General features: G+C 39.6%; 1 protein-coding gene across 2 annotated transcripts in view; it reads left to right on the plus strand.

The window, feature by feature from the left end:
• The window catches only part of kcnh7 (potassium voltage-gated channel subfamily H member 7), a 50,044-nt gene that overhangs the window by 28,115 nt on the left and 4,272 nt on the right, over positions 1-17,657 (plus strand). For both annotated transcript variants that reach the window (XM_074694741.1, XM_074694742.1), the window contains 8 exons: positions 662-1,061; positions 1,290-1,490; positions 4,405-4,659; positions 8,459-8,664; positions 8,745-8,832; positions 8,983-9,144; positions 11,498-11,654; positions 15,413-15,593. In XM_074694741.1, coding sequence (XP_074550842.1) covers positions 662-1,061; positions 1,290-1,490; positions 4,405-4,659; positions 8,459-8,664; positions 8,745-8,832; positions 8,983-9,144; positions 11,498-11,654; positions 15,413-15,593 — 1,650 coding nt within the window. The remainder of the gene's footprint in view (positions 1-661; positions 1,062-1,289; positions 1,491-4,404; positions 4,660-8,458; positions 8,665-8,744; positions 8,833-8,982; positions 9,145-11,497; positions 11,655-15,412; positions 15,594-17,657) is intronic.

Below are 17,657 nucleotides of genomic sequence, written 5' to 3' on the forward strand. Positions count from 1 at the left end.
TAGAAAATGTCATGCCTGCTGACGGCCTATTACTTATCGACTGTGCAACTCATTTTCCATTGATTTTTGTCAACAACTTGGTTCATCCCTTTTTGAGTTCAAATGGAGTGAAACTATCTTTTAAACCAAACTCCTCTAAGAGAAAATGACAGGTCTGTTTTTGTGTCATACATCTTCTGGAAATGAAGATTGAACACGTTTCTATCCGAGCGTTCAGGGAGGACAGTCTCTCGTCTGCAGACACTTACTTCATTGTCAAAGGTCATCCCGTAATTGTCAGGCAGATTAATGACAATGCTAATGGAAATGGTTTTTAGTGTTGCTAAATCCTTTCTTGATGACACGGAAGCAGCAACAAAGTCCCAGGGAGCCCCTGAGTGATACCGCCTGAATAAATGAAGATTTATGTGTGGGCTGCTGCTGTCTTCACTTCTGTGTTTGTTTGCTTTCAACCAAAGTACCCGGCAGAGGAGCTACTCGAGAAATTTGTCTTCTTCTCCTGTTAGAGTACCTCATTGCCTGTGTTTGAGGATGGTCTCTTGTGAGTGGTCGGTTGTTGTAAAGAAAAGGAGATTATAAAGAGAATAAATGATGAAGTAGAAAATTCACATGAAAAGGTTAAAGTCAAACACACATCATTTTCTCGCCTCTTTTTTTCTAGACCACCACTCTGATTGGCCTATTGAAGACGGCTCGCCTCTTGCGATTGGTCCGTGTTGCCAGAAAGCTGGACCGCTACTCTGAGTACGGCGCGGCTGTGCTTATGCTCCTCATGTGCATCTTCGCCCTCATCGCCCACTGGCTGGCCTGTATATGGTACGCCATTGGAAACGTCGAGAAGCCGTACCTGGAGCACAAGATTGGCTGGCTGGACAATCTTGGCGTGTCTATAGGGAAGCGGTACAACTACAGCGATCCAGCCTCTGGTCCCTCTATAAAGGACAAGTACGTCACAGCACTTTACTTCACCTTCAGCAGTCTGACCAGCGTGGGATTTGGAAACGTTTCCCCAAACACAAACTCAGAGAAGATCTTTTCCATCTGCGTCATGCTGATTGGCTGTGAGTATGCTACGGCCCTTTTTTATTTCTACTTTGTCCGAGAACAGCCTTTGAAACGTTTCAAAGCTTTAACTGTGTTTCATCAGACCCCAGACGACAGATTGTTCATCTTCACAGAGGGATTTATTCACATTCATTCAACTGAACCAAGAGTCTCTGGGGATAAAATCAATAGACATGAAAATCAGTCTGTAATTTTCTCCTGATTTATCATTGTCTGTGTTTCAGCCCTCATGTATGCCAGTATTTTTGGAAACGTCTCAGCTATCATCCAGAGGCTGTACTCAGGTACGGCTCGCTATCATGCTCAGATGTTACGGGTCAAGGAATTCATTCGCTTCCACCAGATCCCAAACCCACTGAGGCAGAGGCTGGAGGAGTACTTCCAACACTCGTGGACCTACACCAACGGCATCGATATGAACACGGTAAACAACAACAATCTCATCTGTTTGCTACTGTAACTTAAAAGGATACCACATTTAATGAATGTGCTGTTATCATGCAAATACAAGACTCTAAAAAGAGCATTCTCTTTCCTGTCTGCTTTCCTCCGGATTAACATCTCTACATTGGTAAGAGCAGGAGGTACAAGTCTTTATTTCTTGTCATTTTCTGGATGATGCATCAGCGTTTTAGCACTCTTTGAGTGAAATGAGAAGTTTTCTGCATGGTGTCTGTGTGAATTACCCCCTAATGTTGCTCCATGTCGTTTCCACTTCATCTGTATCTAATTTAAAAAATTCTACCAATAACATCAATCTGCAAAAATAATTAGATTTCCAATTTAGGGCATGATTATTCAGCCTGTTCTTCCAAAATTCAGTTATGTTAGAGGAAAAAAATGTGACTGAGAGTGTAAAAGTATGGAAGCCCTAAAGGGTCATGGTTAATACGGTTTATTTTCTGTTTTTGAAAGTTAATTACCTCTGCCTGTTTTTCTGTGAACAACATAACTCAAAAAGAAACAAACAGATCTTGATGAAATTTTCAGGAAATGTTCAAAATGGGATAAGGAAGGATTAATTAAATTTTGGAGGTGATCCAGATCATCGTCTGGATCCAGTGTTTTTTTTTTAAGGATTCTCTATCATTGTGAAATAAGGCTATTGTCACCACATGTGTATATAACTCTACCATAAATGGTCAGATTTCTTTGCAAAACAATACAAGAAAAGGTCACCATCATTTCTGACAGATGTGAAAGTATGATCCAGATCCTGGCAATATTATGGATACTAAGATCTGGAATAGGGCTGCAGCTATTGAATATTTTAGTATTCAAGTATTCTACTGAAAATTCCATCGAGTAATCGGATAAAACACATTTTTGTTAAGTTAAAGAGCAGTTATTTTTCAAATGAAAATTTGTTTCAAGCAAGTGTAAAATCAAGTGACTTTGGGTGATAAATTTTAAGTTCTGTGCGATCTGATGAGATATGAGATACAAGCAGCTGATACAGATCAATACATGCTTTCATATCAGTCTCCAAACTCCAAAAAAGCTAGATTTGTTGCTCGTTGCTATTTTGAAAAAGAGGTGGCTTGAGGGGTCTGAAAACTCTCTAAATATGGCATCAGCTCTATTTGAAATGCCACTCTTTGATCTTTTCTAAAATTAAATGATTCCTCGAGGCAGAGAAAATTCCTCAATCATTTTTTGTAATCGAGTACCACAAATAATTCGAGGAATCGTTTCAGCTCTAATCTGGAATATGAAATATGTACTGGGTCATCATCATTTTCAACACTGTCAGGTAAAAAATTATGGTACAAACCTGCAACTAACACCGAATTGTAGCAGACAGTCTGCTGAAAGGGAGTATAACATTAAAGTAGGACTCAGGTATTGGTGACAATCACAATATGCTTAGCGGAGTGCTTTTCTGGTTTTAGTTTTTTTCTCAAGTTATAAATAAATTATCTCAAATTAATTTCCCAGATAATCTCTAGCGATCTAAAAATTATCATTAGCCACAGAAAGCCGTGCCAAGCTCCCTTTCTGCTACAGCCCACATGATTGAGGTAAGCGAGGCCTATTTCTGTGTTTCCTTGTGCTTTCATAAAGTAGCACAAAAGCTTGGCACGACGTCTTCTGGCTAACGACAGGGATCAAGCCACTGATTTGATTCAGACTGAACCGGAGAAAATAAAATGTACTCAATCGTAACCTTTTGGGGCTTCCGTATGGCAGTGAGATATTCTGAATGTTTTCACTGATGTTGTTTCTGTACATGCTCTTTAACTTTTCATCCAAATTGAGAAACAAAGACTGATAATTTGATCCTTTTTTTTTTCCCCTTCCTGAGATTTATGATTCCACCCAGTCGACAAAAAAAGAAGAAGAAAAAAAAAGTTAGAAAAGTTTTGATGACAAAGAAGACAACAGTGCTTTTCTGTCAAGCAAGTGTACCTTGAATGACTGAGGCCATGTCCATATGTAGTCAGGTATTTGGGAAACAGCATATATTTTCATGTTTACACGTGTCATTCACATTAAACTGCAGCTTTACGTCATTAAAAATTATGTTTTCTGAAAACTCCGACCAAAGTGAAGATTTTGGGAAACTCTGGTTTCATGGTTTCATGTAGACGCTGGTAAACAGAGTTTTTGTTTCTCAAACGTCACAGCTGAATGATGGGGGCTCATTCTGATTGGCTGGCATGGGTTTTAAGTCTGCACAACACTGCCAAATATAGGGTTGGCATGTCTCGAGCTGCATTTATGGGCTGATTTGCCCACTACATGTGGACGAAAGTAATTTTCAAATTGAGGGGGGGAATTCGTTTTTGAAAATATCTGGCTACGTGTGGACAAGGCCTGAGACTTACTGTTGCTCACAACTACAGTAGCAGGGGAAAGAAAGATGGAGAGACACAGTGATAGAGGGGCTTAAAATGATCTTTCTAACAAAAGAGTCACTCCAATATTTTTATGAACAGTAGGAAAAAGAAAGAGACAAAGCTTAAACTCTTTGTTTTTTTTAAGGGCTAGTCACGTAAACCCAGACAGCGGTCATATGTGAATTCTGCCTCTGTTTTAGAAAAATCCCACAAATGCAGCTGTTGTTTCACTTTGTTCAACTACTTCTACTCTTCTACTGAGTGCTGGAGTCAGAGACATTATGTCCCATTACATCGATGCTTTTTCTTTGTAGCATTAAATACTTCATGTACATCAACCTGACCTTCCTCACCTCTGCTCTTCAGCTAATTCACGACCTCCAGTAATAAAACGTCTGTTAACTTCTCCAAATGATCCTCTCACATCTTCACAGTTAAACGCTGAGGAAATGAAAAGCAGCATGTTGTGTATTCTCCTCACGGATTCTGTCTGCATCACAGGTGCTAAAAGGTTTCCCTGAGTGCCTGCAGGCGGATATCTGCCTTCACCTCAACAGAAATCTTCTGCACACCTGCAAAGCGTTCCAAGGAGCCACCAAAGGCTGCCTGAGGGCGCTGGCTATGCGCTTCAGAACCACTCACGCCCCTCCCGGAGACACTCTGGTCCACAGTGGGGACGTGCTCACCGCTTTGTACTTCCTGTCCCGCGGCTCTATTGAGATCCTGAAGGACGACATTGTGGTAGCCATCCTGGGTAAATACGAGCCGTTGTTGATTAAGTCTCCTTTGAGCTGAGATTGATTGTTCTTTGTCTGACCTTTGGGCGCTGATCATCATCGGCACTATGGATGTGCTGGTGGATTGTAGTCCTGAAAAACTGCCATCTTTCATATAAATGTGTGGACAAGAGTAAAAGTCAGCTCTCTGGTGTGCAGAAAACCTCACAGCTGATTGTGTTTTGAATGTCAGCTTTAAACTCCTGAGAGGAAAAATGTACTCTGCTTCTTTTGGTGAGATCTGATCTTAAAAAAGAGAGGCTGGATAAAAGAAACGTCATTTTGTCCAAAGCTGTGAGTGTTTTCAGTTCAAATCCATCAGCAGACCTGTAACTTGTGTTTTTGTTTGGTCGAAGAGGAAAAACTAGTTGTAACATTGGAGCTCAAGGACTTTGATGCATGCAAAAATATGTGCATGCAAAGCATTTCTTTTGCTCACAACAGTCTGTGCCTTTAAAACATAAACTGGTTTCCAATGTTGACTTCTTGATAAGGCTTTTAATAATGTAGTTTGCTCTGATTTATTGAAATATTTGAATTATTTATTTCACTAACCTCCTTATCTCTGCGGAGGATTCTTGATATTTTTTGGATGTGTGGAGATGCTGCTGTGATTAGCTCAGAAAAGGGTAGGAAGTGCGAATTCCCGTTGGACACATTACATGAACATGGTAACACTGACAAAGAGGCTCAGCATGACTTGTGTGCACATCAGAGTATTAACTGTTATAATGTGGGTAAAATTTTCGAGTCATTACAGCAGCGAAAGCACATCATGTTCACACATTTTGACAGGAATGACGAGGTGTGCCTGCTGCCTCTAAGCCCTGTCCTCTGGGCAACACTGCTGTTCATGTGGCAGGTCTGAGACGCTGACATTTCTATTAAGTGGCTCCATGAAATGTTTGGCGATTTTAAAGAGCACGCTGAAACAGCTGCCACTTTTTTGACAGCACAGAGAAATGAGTTAAAGCCGTAAACTAAGGATTATAAAAAAAGGCAGTTAAAGTAGAACAGGCTCAAACAATCAGCAGCTCTGCATGTGAAGTAACAGTCTCCTTTGCTGATATCACAGCAGTGAATTTTCACAACTGTTACTCTTAGAATAATGAGTATTCATCTTTCTCTTCATGAGAGAAACACAACCAGGTGCTACAGGCCAAGCCTGGATTAAACTTGCCATTTTTCATGAGATGAATGTTCTCAAAGCTGCACCTGACAGAATGGGGTTTAAGCTTAGCAAAAGCTGCTGCATCACACAAAACCCATTATTAGCACACGTGCTGGAGAGTCACTGATCCCATAGATCAGCCCGTTTGTGATCGGGTACAAATATAAAGCTCAGTCAGCACCATTTCCCCCAATTAGCATGTGAAGAGGAGCATGGGTGTTATTACCAGAGGGGGAAGAGTCGTGAAATATTCGACTCAAGTAAAAGGAAAACTACCGATCTGTGAATCCACTAAAGTAAAAAGCAGTTTTCTTATTGCACTGAGAATTTATCGATGAACTTGCTGACTGCCAGCTGTTTCAGAACATAGAAACTTGGACTATGCAAACACCAAATCTACCAAACAAAGAGTAGACTTTCTTCTTTCATCAGGGAATTTTTTTTCTACCTTTTTTTGTTTTTTAGTAGTCGCCAGTAAATCATAAGCTGGTTTCACCAATATCACCTGTTTTTGACCAAAAAACTGAGAGCACAAGCTTTGATAAGTTTTTAGTGCTTTTCTCTAAAGCTCTATCCTTCTATCCTCTCTGTAAGCTCCATTGTCTTTTCTCATGTTTGCGACACATACTCGGTGTCGGTGTGGACTGCCTGAACTTGTCTGGCTTGCAACATTTTGACATTTCTCTGTGATCTTGTATCTTCTTCTTATAATGTTTGCTGATCTATCATCCAAAGAGAGCACCGCTACGACCAACAGGGGTCAGTTCTTCAGTACGCTAGTTTACTAATTGAAAATGAATATATCGGGATTTTTTGTTTGGCAGTATCAAAATTGGGATTCTTTGTCAAAAAAAAAATTTTTTTTTTTCAATCTTAAGTATTCTATTTCATTTTTTGTTTATGAACTGGATTCGAAAATGGTTCCCACTTTTCTCCAGCAGAGGTTGCAATGTTTCTGACTCACGTGATGTGCATTTTATGGGAAAATATGGTTCCTGATACAGTCTGTAGACATTATCATCATCAGTAAACTTTTTCACATGGTCTAGTGTTAAAAAAACAAACAAAAAAAAAAAAAGTAAATATTGTAGCACTCTAAAAATTGTGATAGAATCAAAGTGCGAAAAAAGCATATCGTCCCAGTCCTATTTACAAGCCAGACTGTCCCCGAGACCGTCCAATTGAAAAACACAACTGTATATTTGTAGACATCAATGGCAGCCAATGAGTTAATGAGTTGTTTTGAGGATATTTTTGCCTTTGTTGATAGAAAATCAAAAGACAGAGGACACATAGGGAGTAGAAAGTGGTGTCTCATCTGTTAGTAGATAGATATTCAATAGTGGTGTATTAGTGTAGTATTCTGGTAAACCATTGGAAATCCAAATCCAGAGCGAAGAATCTTGTGTAAACCAAAGTAGGCATGCTAAAGTGAGAGAAAAAAAATCTCATTTTGATATGGGGTTTGAACTGATCAGGCTATTTGTTGGATCTTTGTTACAAAAATGTTCTAATAGGTTGACCACTGTCAGCCCGTGTACGCCTTGCATACACCTCATAGATAAGGCAACAGGTGTTGAGCATCTAAGCTATTGTTGCATTTCTATGTTAACCCCTAAGTATGTTACAGTTGGCTCAATCTTTGTGACTTATCCTGAATAACCAGATAAACATCTCAAATGTGCTGTACAGGTATGCACTCAGTTGTCACGTCAAGCAGGTGTCAATCAAAATCTGATTGGCCACGCCCACATGGTCTTTAAACAGGGTCTAAACCGCAAAATTAGCCATTTCTCAAACAGGCTTTTCAGTAAATGTGAGCTTTTATTCCCACTCAGACTTATGTGAATGCTCAGTGAGGCTCACATGCATTTGAAGACAGACTTCTGGAGGCTTTAAAGCACCATCCAGGCTAATCCAAATCCTTATGCTGAAGGCTGTAAGTAGGGGAGAGATCCAGCACTCAGTGTGAGGCCGTCCTCTGTGGCAGAAAGGTGTCCAGCACACGCTGTGAAAGGCACACTGGCTGCCAACGTATCATATCCTTTCCTCCTGAACCCCTGCTTTCAGTGTTGGCATTTATTGAACCCCGCAGCCAGCAAGGGCCTTTTTTTATCATGGCCTTTAGACCAGACCCTGTAGACCTCCACAAGAAACTCTTTAATTCCCTGTTTGGAAAGCAGATATCCCAGATGTTAAGGAAAATCTGGCTCCATCACGTAGTAGCCACTAATTTTGGCTCTAAATATACAACAAGTTGTGTCAATCACACTCAAACCCTCCCTCTCCCGGCACATCAAAGTTGCTTTGAGTTATTAGCTATTCCTCCAAGTAAATAATGGATCAAAGACGGAAAGACAACAGGCCTTGGGAGAACATGCATACAGGCGGGAAAGACTGTTTGATTTTAACTCTCCACAAAAACAAACATGTCTGGTATCCTTTAGCGTGCGCCTCAGGAGCAGCCAGCCGAGTCCCCCGCGAGAACATGACACAGATTCCTCCAGAACACGTGTGATTACATGTCGAAGATGAGAAACGTAAGGTTGGCATTTTTCTTATCCCAGTGCGAGAAGACTTACTATCTGTGTCTGTGTTGACACCAGGAAAGAATGACATCTTCGGAGAGATGATTCACCTACTTGCCAAACCGGGGAAGTCGAATGCCGACGTGCGAGCGCTGAGTTACTGCGACCTGAGCACCATTCAGAGGGAGGATCTGCTGGAGGTGCTGGACATGTACCCTGAGTTTGCTGACTGCTTCTTTAACAACCTGGAGCTGACCTTCAACCTCAGAGACGAGTCCGCTAAGGTAGACAATATTTTCTTACTTTTATTAAACAAAAATCTGTTAACTGTCATTAAATCTAAATACATCTTGTGTTTTTTAAGGCGTCAAGCTCCCAAGACTGTGATTCAGACGATGAGGGCTCTAAAAGCATGAAACGAAGGATCTCCTTTACACCAGATCCACCTAAAGGTTAGAGGAAACAAATCTGCACCTTCTGTGTGTGCTGGGATTGTAAATGTGCTCTTTGTTATTGTCCAAGCACCGCTCTCTGAGAACATCTATCCCCTGAGGCCTACACCACAGTGTTATTCTACTACTGCTGTTTGTGCTCCTCTACAGGGGAAAACAAGGAAGTGGTTGAAGACATGGGAGCACACAGGGAGTCTAACTTGTGCCTAAAGAGATCCTCAGAAGTCTTAGGTCCGTCTCCAGCGAGCCCTGCAGTCCTGGACTCAAATCTTATCATCAGAGACAGCATGGAGAGAAGACCGTCTTTCGAAGGTGAGACACTTTGTGTTGGTGTCATGAAAATCATGTTTTCAGGAGTTGCCAGAGAGGCTTTCGTGGTGAGAAGCAACTAAAGCAGGGGTGGCCAGGCCAACCAGTCAAAGACCAAGAGCCACAAAAATTACCGTGGTACTATAAAGAGCCACATCAAAAACACACTTCCTCTTGCACATAAACGAAAGGACATAAGATGAAAATCAATACACTTCCAAATTTTAAAGTGACATTTATTGCACAAGACAAGTTTCTGTTTTTACGCCAGAAGAGACAAAGTTCCATCCATCTATCTATCTATGTGCTATGAGCACATGTGCAAGTCGAGAAAAGAAACTGAAACTTAAGTATCAATCTCATCACCCAAGTATTGATCAATACTGATCACAACATCAATATATAAAAAATTTAGATTGATTGGTACACCGCTACTCATAATAACAATAATGAACTGATCAAAGAGCCACAAACCCAAAGGCAAAGAGCCGCAAAAGGTTCGCAGCAAAGCAAGAGGAAATTTTTCCAACTTTTAGGGCTTGGTTGTAGTAAAAGGAAAACAACTCTGGTGGGAATAGCAGGGTTAAATGACGTATGCTGTAAAGGAATATGCTCTTCAGAGGATGCTTTTTCCGACAGCCCTTGATCGTGGGTGAGACAAAGAGTTATACATTTTTATGAATTAGAAAATCTGAAAAACTGCAAGGGTTGTGCCAGAATAATATTTTAATCCTCAGACTCTTTAACTTAGAGTGAGTGATTGTTTTATTCCCATTTATAGTTGTTGTTTTTTTTTTTACATATAACTCATTCTACATATTCCGATCAGCCAGTATCCTGACCTATTCTGACCTATCCTGACAGGAAAGAGCTAAAACCAGAAACAGAACCCATGTTAAAGAAATTCCACCTTTATAATCTCTTTCTTTTCCCTGAGGATTCTGGCTCAGAGATCTTAAATAGACCACAATTACAGTCTATGATAATCTCTGATAAAAAAAAAAAATCCCTGGATTTTGTACAGCATGTTCCACTCAGAGGCCGAATCGTACAAGACAGACAATCGGAGAAACATAAAAAATGATTGACAGAGAGAAGCTGTTGTGTATTATAAATACTGAATGGATACAATGACAAATAAGGAAATGTCAATACACTATGTTTACTGTTAATCAAAACTTGATTTAAAGGTTAAAAACACAATTGACTTCTTAATTATCGAGTGCTATATAAAGGGTTTGGTTGTAGCTTTGGATTTATTTTGAAGGTATATTTTCCTCTCACCCTGTCAACTAGATAAACTGAATGTGATCCAAGCATTTCAGTCAAAGTAATACAATATAATCCAATAATGTGTCAGAGGGGAATGTAATTTCATCAACTTTAAATAAGTACAAGATAATTATCTTTGAATTAGCAGAGTGAGTATGAAGAAGCATGTTTGTAGCCTTCAAAATAAAAGCTCAGACTGATGCAATTATTGAATATAAAATTAAGAGATTGCATCTCATAAAATTTAAATATTGATAACCTGCACTTCTGTAGAAAACATTGTGAATTGTAGTGAATCATTCTGAGCAGCATTTCTTAAAACACTGTTTTTCTTAATAACTCTCCTTTGTAATAATATGCACGTAGCTTAATGCTTATGAATTTTAAAGAGGGGTGTGTGGTAAGAACAGTGGAGAGTTGAAAACCAAAAATAGAAAAGGAAACAATTAATCATGCAAGGCTTACACTTTCACATGTGTAGCTTAATGCTAATATGTATGCACATATATATTGTACATTTAAACATATACCAGAGAAGGCTCGCTAAATAAAAGCTAAGGCAGGAGAGCTTTGAGTGAAATTAAAAAATCAGAACAATAAAGTGTCTGCTAATCTCACAATGCAAATAAGTGTGGTAATCACTGCTGCACAATTCAATTTTAAGGGCTTGTTTACCACAGACAATAAGGTAATATAAGGGCAAAGGTAAGTGTCATTCATGCTAAAAGAAGACACTTCACCGGGTAAGCACGCATGGTGGTGTGAGGCCACCTGCACAGTCTGCTTCAGTAGATAGTGTAATCACACAGATACTTACCATCTCTGTGTTTAAATCACAAAAGAGGCTCCACTTGTATTCGTGGAGTGCGAGCTGAACACTAGCAGGTGCTCAGGAGAGATAACACCAGGGTTGGTTTGCTGCTGGAAAACATTGCATTAATGATTCTCCCAGTACAAGGGCTTGATAAATGATAACAAAGGAGCTACACAGCGCTCTCCTGTCGAGATTAATTATGGTCTATTTTTTCTTGTTTAGTGATGACGTTGTTCTGACCCACATGTGTGTTGCCTTTGGTCTCTCCAGATCTGTGCTGTGATAAATGGGCCTGTAAGAAACCCACAGACTTCCTGGATGAGTCAGCACACTTCCAGGACCTAAGGGAGGACGATAATTCTGCCAGCGATATCATGTATGGAGAGGTGGAACAACGCTTAGGTCAGCTTCAGGATCACCTTAACAGGTACAGATCTTTACGGTCCACATACAGGAGGTCGATCCCCATGCACCTTTCCCCACAATAGGAATTATTTACCACCCTACAAACTAGTGTCTCTGTTTTTTAAACACTTTTCAAACTCTCTAAGGTTTCTCTGTGTGTTTTATTTTTTCCTTGGCATCATTTGAGCCTGATGATTTGTGGCAGACGGACACACTCTTTGATTAAGCAGCATACCGAGCTGTTCTTAGATGCCTCCTGATTATAATTGCCGTCAGGACATTGTGTAAACATTAAGGAGACTCTGTTAGTTATTGTTGAATGTCATCTTCTTCCTGCCAGACCAAGTGCAGCACATTCATCAATGTGAGCACACAAAAACTTTTGTTGGAACACTACGACAACATGGTGCCAACACACTTCATTTCCAAGGTGGTGTACTTGTCGTCTTATACCTAAATGTGTTGCTACCAGAAAACTTGTTGACAAAGGAGCACAGGTTACTCCTTAAAAAAAACAAGACTGTTCACACATCCTAGATATTTCTACTGCAAGAGTTTGTAGCATTTTGTATCAGCATAAGTTGTTGTGAGCAGGGAAAACCATTGGTATGGAGAGCAAAAACAGGCAATGTGCCTGTCGTGACATCCTGGCTCCCATCAAGGGTAACTTCAGGATAATTTATCTCTATTAAGTGTGTGTTGTCGTACAGGTGCAGCTAATAATCCATTCAACTAAAGCTACAAATTTGCTCGATACTGAGCCATAAAAGTAGGGCTGCAATATAAGTTGACATAACCAATTACATTGACTATAAAAATTCATTGGCGCAGGACTTTAAGTGTCAACATGTCATTTAATTGTTTTCATTATAGGTAAAATTGAAACACGGGCCGGTAAAAACTCAACTGTACTTGTAGTTCACTACAGGAAGTGGTGGGGGCAGTGTCACTCCTAATGTTATTCACAGAAAAGAAGAAGAAGGCGTTCACATCAATAGCCACGTATACATGAACCCAAATATTTCGCTTGCATTCGGTTTATTTGCTAATTCGGAAAGAATTTAACCTTTGTATGCACCTCATTCTGAAAGAAAAGTGCCAATCTAAATGGACATTTAATCAGTTTCACAGGGGTGGAATATTCCTTTACCCAAACCGATTAAGGTATCATGTATCCTCTTAAATGGAAAGTTGTCAGGGTGAATTCTTTCGGCACATGCTCAGATATGACGTAAAACTAGAGATGTTCCTCTATTTTAAAAATGGGAGCAAGCGGTCAGCACTGGACTGCTGGTGATGTTTACATTCTTCAGCGCATGCCCCATTGACTAATCAGTTTGATTACAGCGGCGCATGTAGACCAGAGATTGGAATATTCCTTTCCATATATACTATTGTTTTCTGAAAAGTCATTCAGAAAGATTCCATTCGGAAAGACTAAAAACTCCTCATGTAACCGTGGCTACTTATGGAGGATACTCAAAAAAAGACCCCGAGCTTTTGAAGATTGGGAACATTTTATAAAAAAAACAAATTGGCGAAACAAGTCAAGTGCAAGCTGACTAAAGGCTGAAACATAAATGTGTATGCTTGGTCAGAGGTGGTAAAACAGGGATCCAAAATATTATGCCAAATGATTGTGATTAATTGATTAATCAGAAAAATATTAATTAAGCTCTGCATAAGCCCTACATAAAAGTTGTTAAGTACTTTGGTTTCCTAGAGTTCTTGAATGTCAGAAATTATTGAGCCTACCTTTAAAGGGTATGAGGAGTTTCCAAGTGATCTTGAAAATGTCTCCCTTCTAGATATATGCCTGATCATAATCCACACTTTTAAATAAGATTATCAGCACCAGTATTACAGTTTACAGGTTATTCTAAATTGCTACCTCTTAGCTTCCTGGTCAGGTTGAACAGGATTTAATTACACTGGGATAAAGAAAATGCCAATGTTAGTAAGTCGAAGCCTCTATGACAACACCACACCGGCTGACGAAGTTTAGAAGTGAGAAGAGAGATCTGTGTTTTTCTCTGCCGAAAACGATTTCTGTGATTAATTTTGTAGTGATGGTGGACACTGGAGCCTAACTGTCAGACAGAAAAAGGACAGAAGAGCAGAAGAAAGATAAACAGGAGAGAGAAAGAGCCTGAGCTAGAGGCTAACACAGGAGCTAAACTGTTTATGCTAATGTTGATTCCAACCCACAGTCAGCAGTTATTCTGCAGTGGTCTGTTCAAACCTGAGAGTCTATCAATAAATGAAGAGTGAGGTTGTGTTAGCTATGCTTGGTAGATGACTGGACGGACATAACCAGGATTCACTAATGATACACATTACGGACAGCAAATCTTCCTCATAGCTTCTTTAAATGACCCCGAAAGCTTTTTAAAGTTGTTTTCTTACACAAAAAGTAGTTGAAGGGGCTGTTTCCACTGCTTCCTTGGTGAAGATCAGCAGATGAAAAGAAATCTTCTCTTTCAGCCATTCTCTCTGACCATTCGAACATTTCAAAATCACCTTATCCTGACAAATTAACCCAATGAAGTCTGATCCTACCTTTAAATCAGCTGTTGACTCAATGATTATGGAGTGCTAGATTTTTAGTTGTCACCTCCCACACTCCTGAAAGTAAGCTATACTTCCTCAGCTTTCACTGGTAATATGTATCTCAGTTGCCAACATAACGAGTGGGTGAAGAAAGAGAAGTAGCTGGCAGAAGCATCAGCTAAACTTGGTGTGGAAACAAAAGCCTCTCTACAGTTTAACTAACTGGAGTTTAAACAATATATAGTGATGATTTTCAGGGTACTTACATTTCATTATCCTCTTATTTGCTGTATCAGAGATCCACATTTGGCATTTTTTTAACGACACCTGCAGCCAGCAGGCCACCTGAAACAAACCCACAAATGAACAGCAGGTGGTATTTTTAGCTGGAATTATCACAGAGAAGGACAGGCAGCGTCAGTGTGCCTGAAATACTGGACCAGCTCGTTTATTTTTTCCCCAAATTAGACATTTTATTCACTGCACTCCATCTGACCTTGCTTTTTTCCCCTCTAATGCTAGCTGGCTACGGGATGAGCAGTACATTTGTGTCATTTTTATCCTTCAGTTTTTTGTGGATTTGACTAGTCTGGAATGATATGACAGGGGGGTAAAAAAAAAAAAAAAGCTGGTTCTAGCAATCTCCACAAATCTGTAGGTATAGCCAAGAAAAATTCAGTGTGCTCCTGCAGTGACGGCTGCTGTTTTTTCCTACTCAGTCATTAGTGGCTCGGTAAACAAATGCTGCATTTTTACGATAGAGTAGCAATGTAAACTAATAGCATCATAAATCTGACATGGTCTGTGTACCTTTAATAGAGCGCAGGTGATTAAAAGGTTACTCAGCATCACCTCATTTCGCCTGGTGTCCTAAAAATAGAGCCTGGATGAAATCTGGTCATTATTAGATTGACCAAACGAGTGTGATATAGTCATTTCCACAGTCAACGCTGATTTCACACCTCCCACACAAAGCTCATTATCACTCTTAGCTGGGGAAGCATCTCGTCTCCTTGTCTGGCAATATGTGTTTCCACATATTTGCTCCCTCTTAATTTATCCACAGAGGAGCACAAGCTCCATCTAGTGCTCAGCGAAGGACAACTGAGTGTTTTTTTCCCCATCATCACATGATTAAGCCTGTCAGAAATATGCATTCATTACATCTCCTCTGTGATTATCCCCCAGTCTGTCTTTCTTACTCTTTTTTTCTCTTTTTTCTATTTTGAGGCTGGAGTCTCAGCTGGTGTCAGACATGCAGACCATCCTTCAGCTGCTGCAGAGGCAGCCAACACTTGGACCTCCAGCATACAGCACAGTGACAGCAAGCCCAGACTATCACAGACCTGCAGTGAAGGTGCAGCCAGTTGCTTTGACTGCAAGCCATTTCTTCAGCCATACAGGAACTCAAGTAAGGAAGTGTAAATAGCTTTTCCTTGCCCCACAAACTGTTATTTTTGCACATGCAATCATATGTTTCATGCATCAGCAGGTTTCATCCAGTCATCAGTGGTGTTTAAAGACGCAATGAGTCCAAAAAGCTTTCACTGCTGCATAATGCTGCACTCTCAGCGGCGTTTCTGTGATACTACCGAGTGCTCTGATGGATTGGTTTGTCTGCCTACTGTAGCTTACTGAGCCTCTTGTCTCATGTTTCACTGTGACTGACGCTTGTCACAACAAGGGAGTCAGACATTCATTGGTGAAAACACTGTCAGGAGCACCACCAGGGGGGGTATCTCAGTTGTTATACAAGAGTTAATTCACAATCAGATTAAAGGAAGAGAGGCAGGGTTTTCTGATTCTTAGTTTGTTTAGCTAAAATAGTCTCTGAATTCACATTGGTTGTGTCTGAAATCACTCACTCATTCCCTACTCACTACTCACTATATTAGTGAATTAGATGTAGTTGACTATAAAGTCCACTCAATCAGCTAAATTAAATCAACATTTCGGACACTACTCACTCATTCGCAAGCCGCTGACAGTGATGTATTTACTCTGGCGTCGCTCACGGACGGCTGGGGATTTACAGTTATATCTTTTCTTAAAAACTGCAAAACAGTATTTATTTTGTGATACCTAATATTATATTAAGCTTATTTTCTGTAACAGCCAAATATAATAGAAACATTGATTACACGTTATTTTTGAATAAATAAACCATATATTAGCACAGAACTTATGCTGTGTTTAAGAATTACAAGGTCCAGCGAATGCATCACCCCCGTGGAACGGTTTAACGGCTAACGTCCGTGTTGTTTGTTTCTCAGCTCAAAGTTGTGAGACGGGCTCGTCCTAAAGTTAAACAGGGAGCTAAGTGTTATTATCTGACAGTTTTTAATGTTGTTTCATGCTATTAGTAATCATTAAACATGTAATCAGCCTTTTCTTCTGTTTGAACCGAAATGCATGATAGTATATATTGCTCATATAGTGAGCATCGCTAATACACTACTTTTCACAATGCATTGTGGGATACATTGAGTGGACTATATAGTGAATGACCATGCTCACTCAGATTTCGGACAGCACCACAAAATGGTGTAATCACTATATAGTGCACTATATAGTAAACAGGGAGTGATTACGGACACAGCCATAGTTTTTCTCCTTTGTGCTGATTTAGAAAAAGGTAAGGCTGCCATTTTTCTTTGCGGGATTTTGGTCGTGATTATAAGTTATTTTATTTCCAAACTTTTTGTTCTATAATCCAAGATGCATTTACAGGCTCGGCCATAAGTTTCCATACATAGGAAAAATGAAAACCTTATGTTTGACATCCAATTTTATTTATATCATGTCCTCTTTATGATTACCATTGTTTCAATGTTTATTTTGGTGGTCCTAATTGTATGGTGGCTGATGGGTGTCAGTTGATTTGCCAAAGCCACAACAGGAATGCAAGGAGCAAAAACAGGAATGCAAAAGCTACAACATGAATGAAAAAGCCACAACACAATCAAAGTACAGCCACAATATAAGCTAAAAGAAGTAAGTTATCCCAACAGACACAGAACTGTTGGAAAAGTGAGTAAAGGATTTTCTTTTTTCAATTTTATCTATAATAGATACAGCTTTGAAGGGGTCTCACCTTTAAAATCCTTCAAAGTACTTATAGTTCTTCATTTACCAAAAAATATGTCATCTAATATTTAGCTTTATGAATCTACAATGTTAGCATTAAAGCTATATTTATCATAGCTAAAGGTAAAAAAGTTAATAATAATTTACTTACTTTCACAGCTTTCTTTGTCATTTAGGATAACTGTCCTTTTAATTTCTGTTGTGCTGTTGCTTTTGCACATCGGCTGACACCTGCTGGCCACCATATAATTGAGTTTAACAACCACTGTTAAGGGATTTTAACCTACCACAATCAAGTATTTAACACAGCCATTTAATGAGTCCGGTATGTTAAAATTATTTACAGGATAATTACAAAATGCTGAATACAGCAGAAATAGATGACATG

Source organism: Halichoeres trimaculatus, unplaced genomic scaffold (assembly GCF_033239565.1).
Source record: "Halichoeres trimaculatus isolate MK-OKI-2021-1 unplaced genomic scaffold, fHalTri1.1 fHalTri1_scaffold_19, whole genome shotgun sequence".
NCBI classification, from domain to species: domain Eukaryota; kingdom Metazoa; phylum Chordata; class Actinopteri; order Labriformes; family Labridae; genus Halichoeres; species Halichoeres trimaculatus.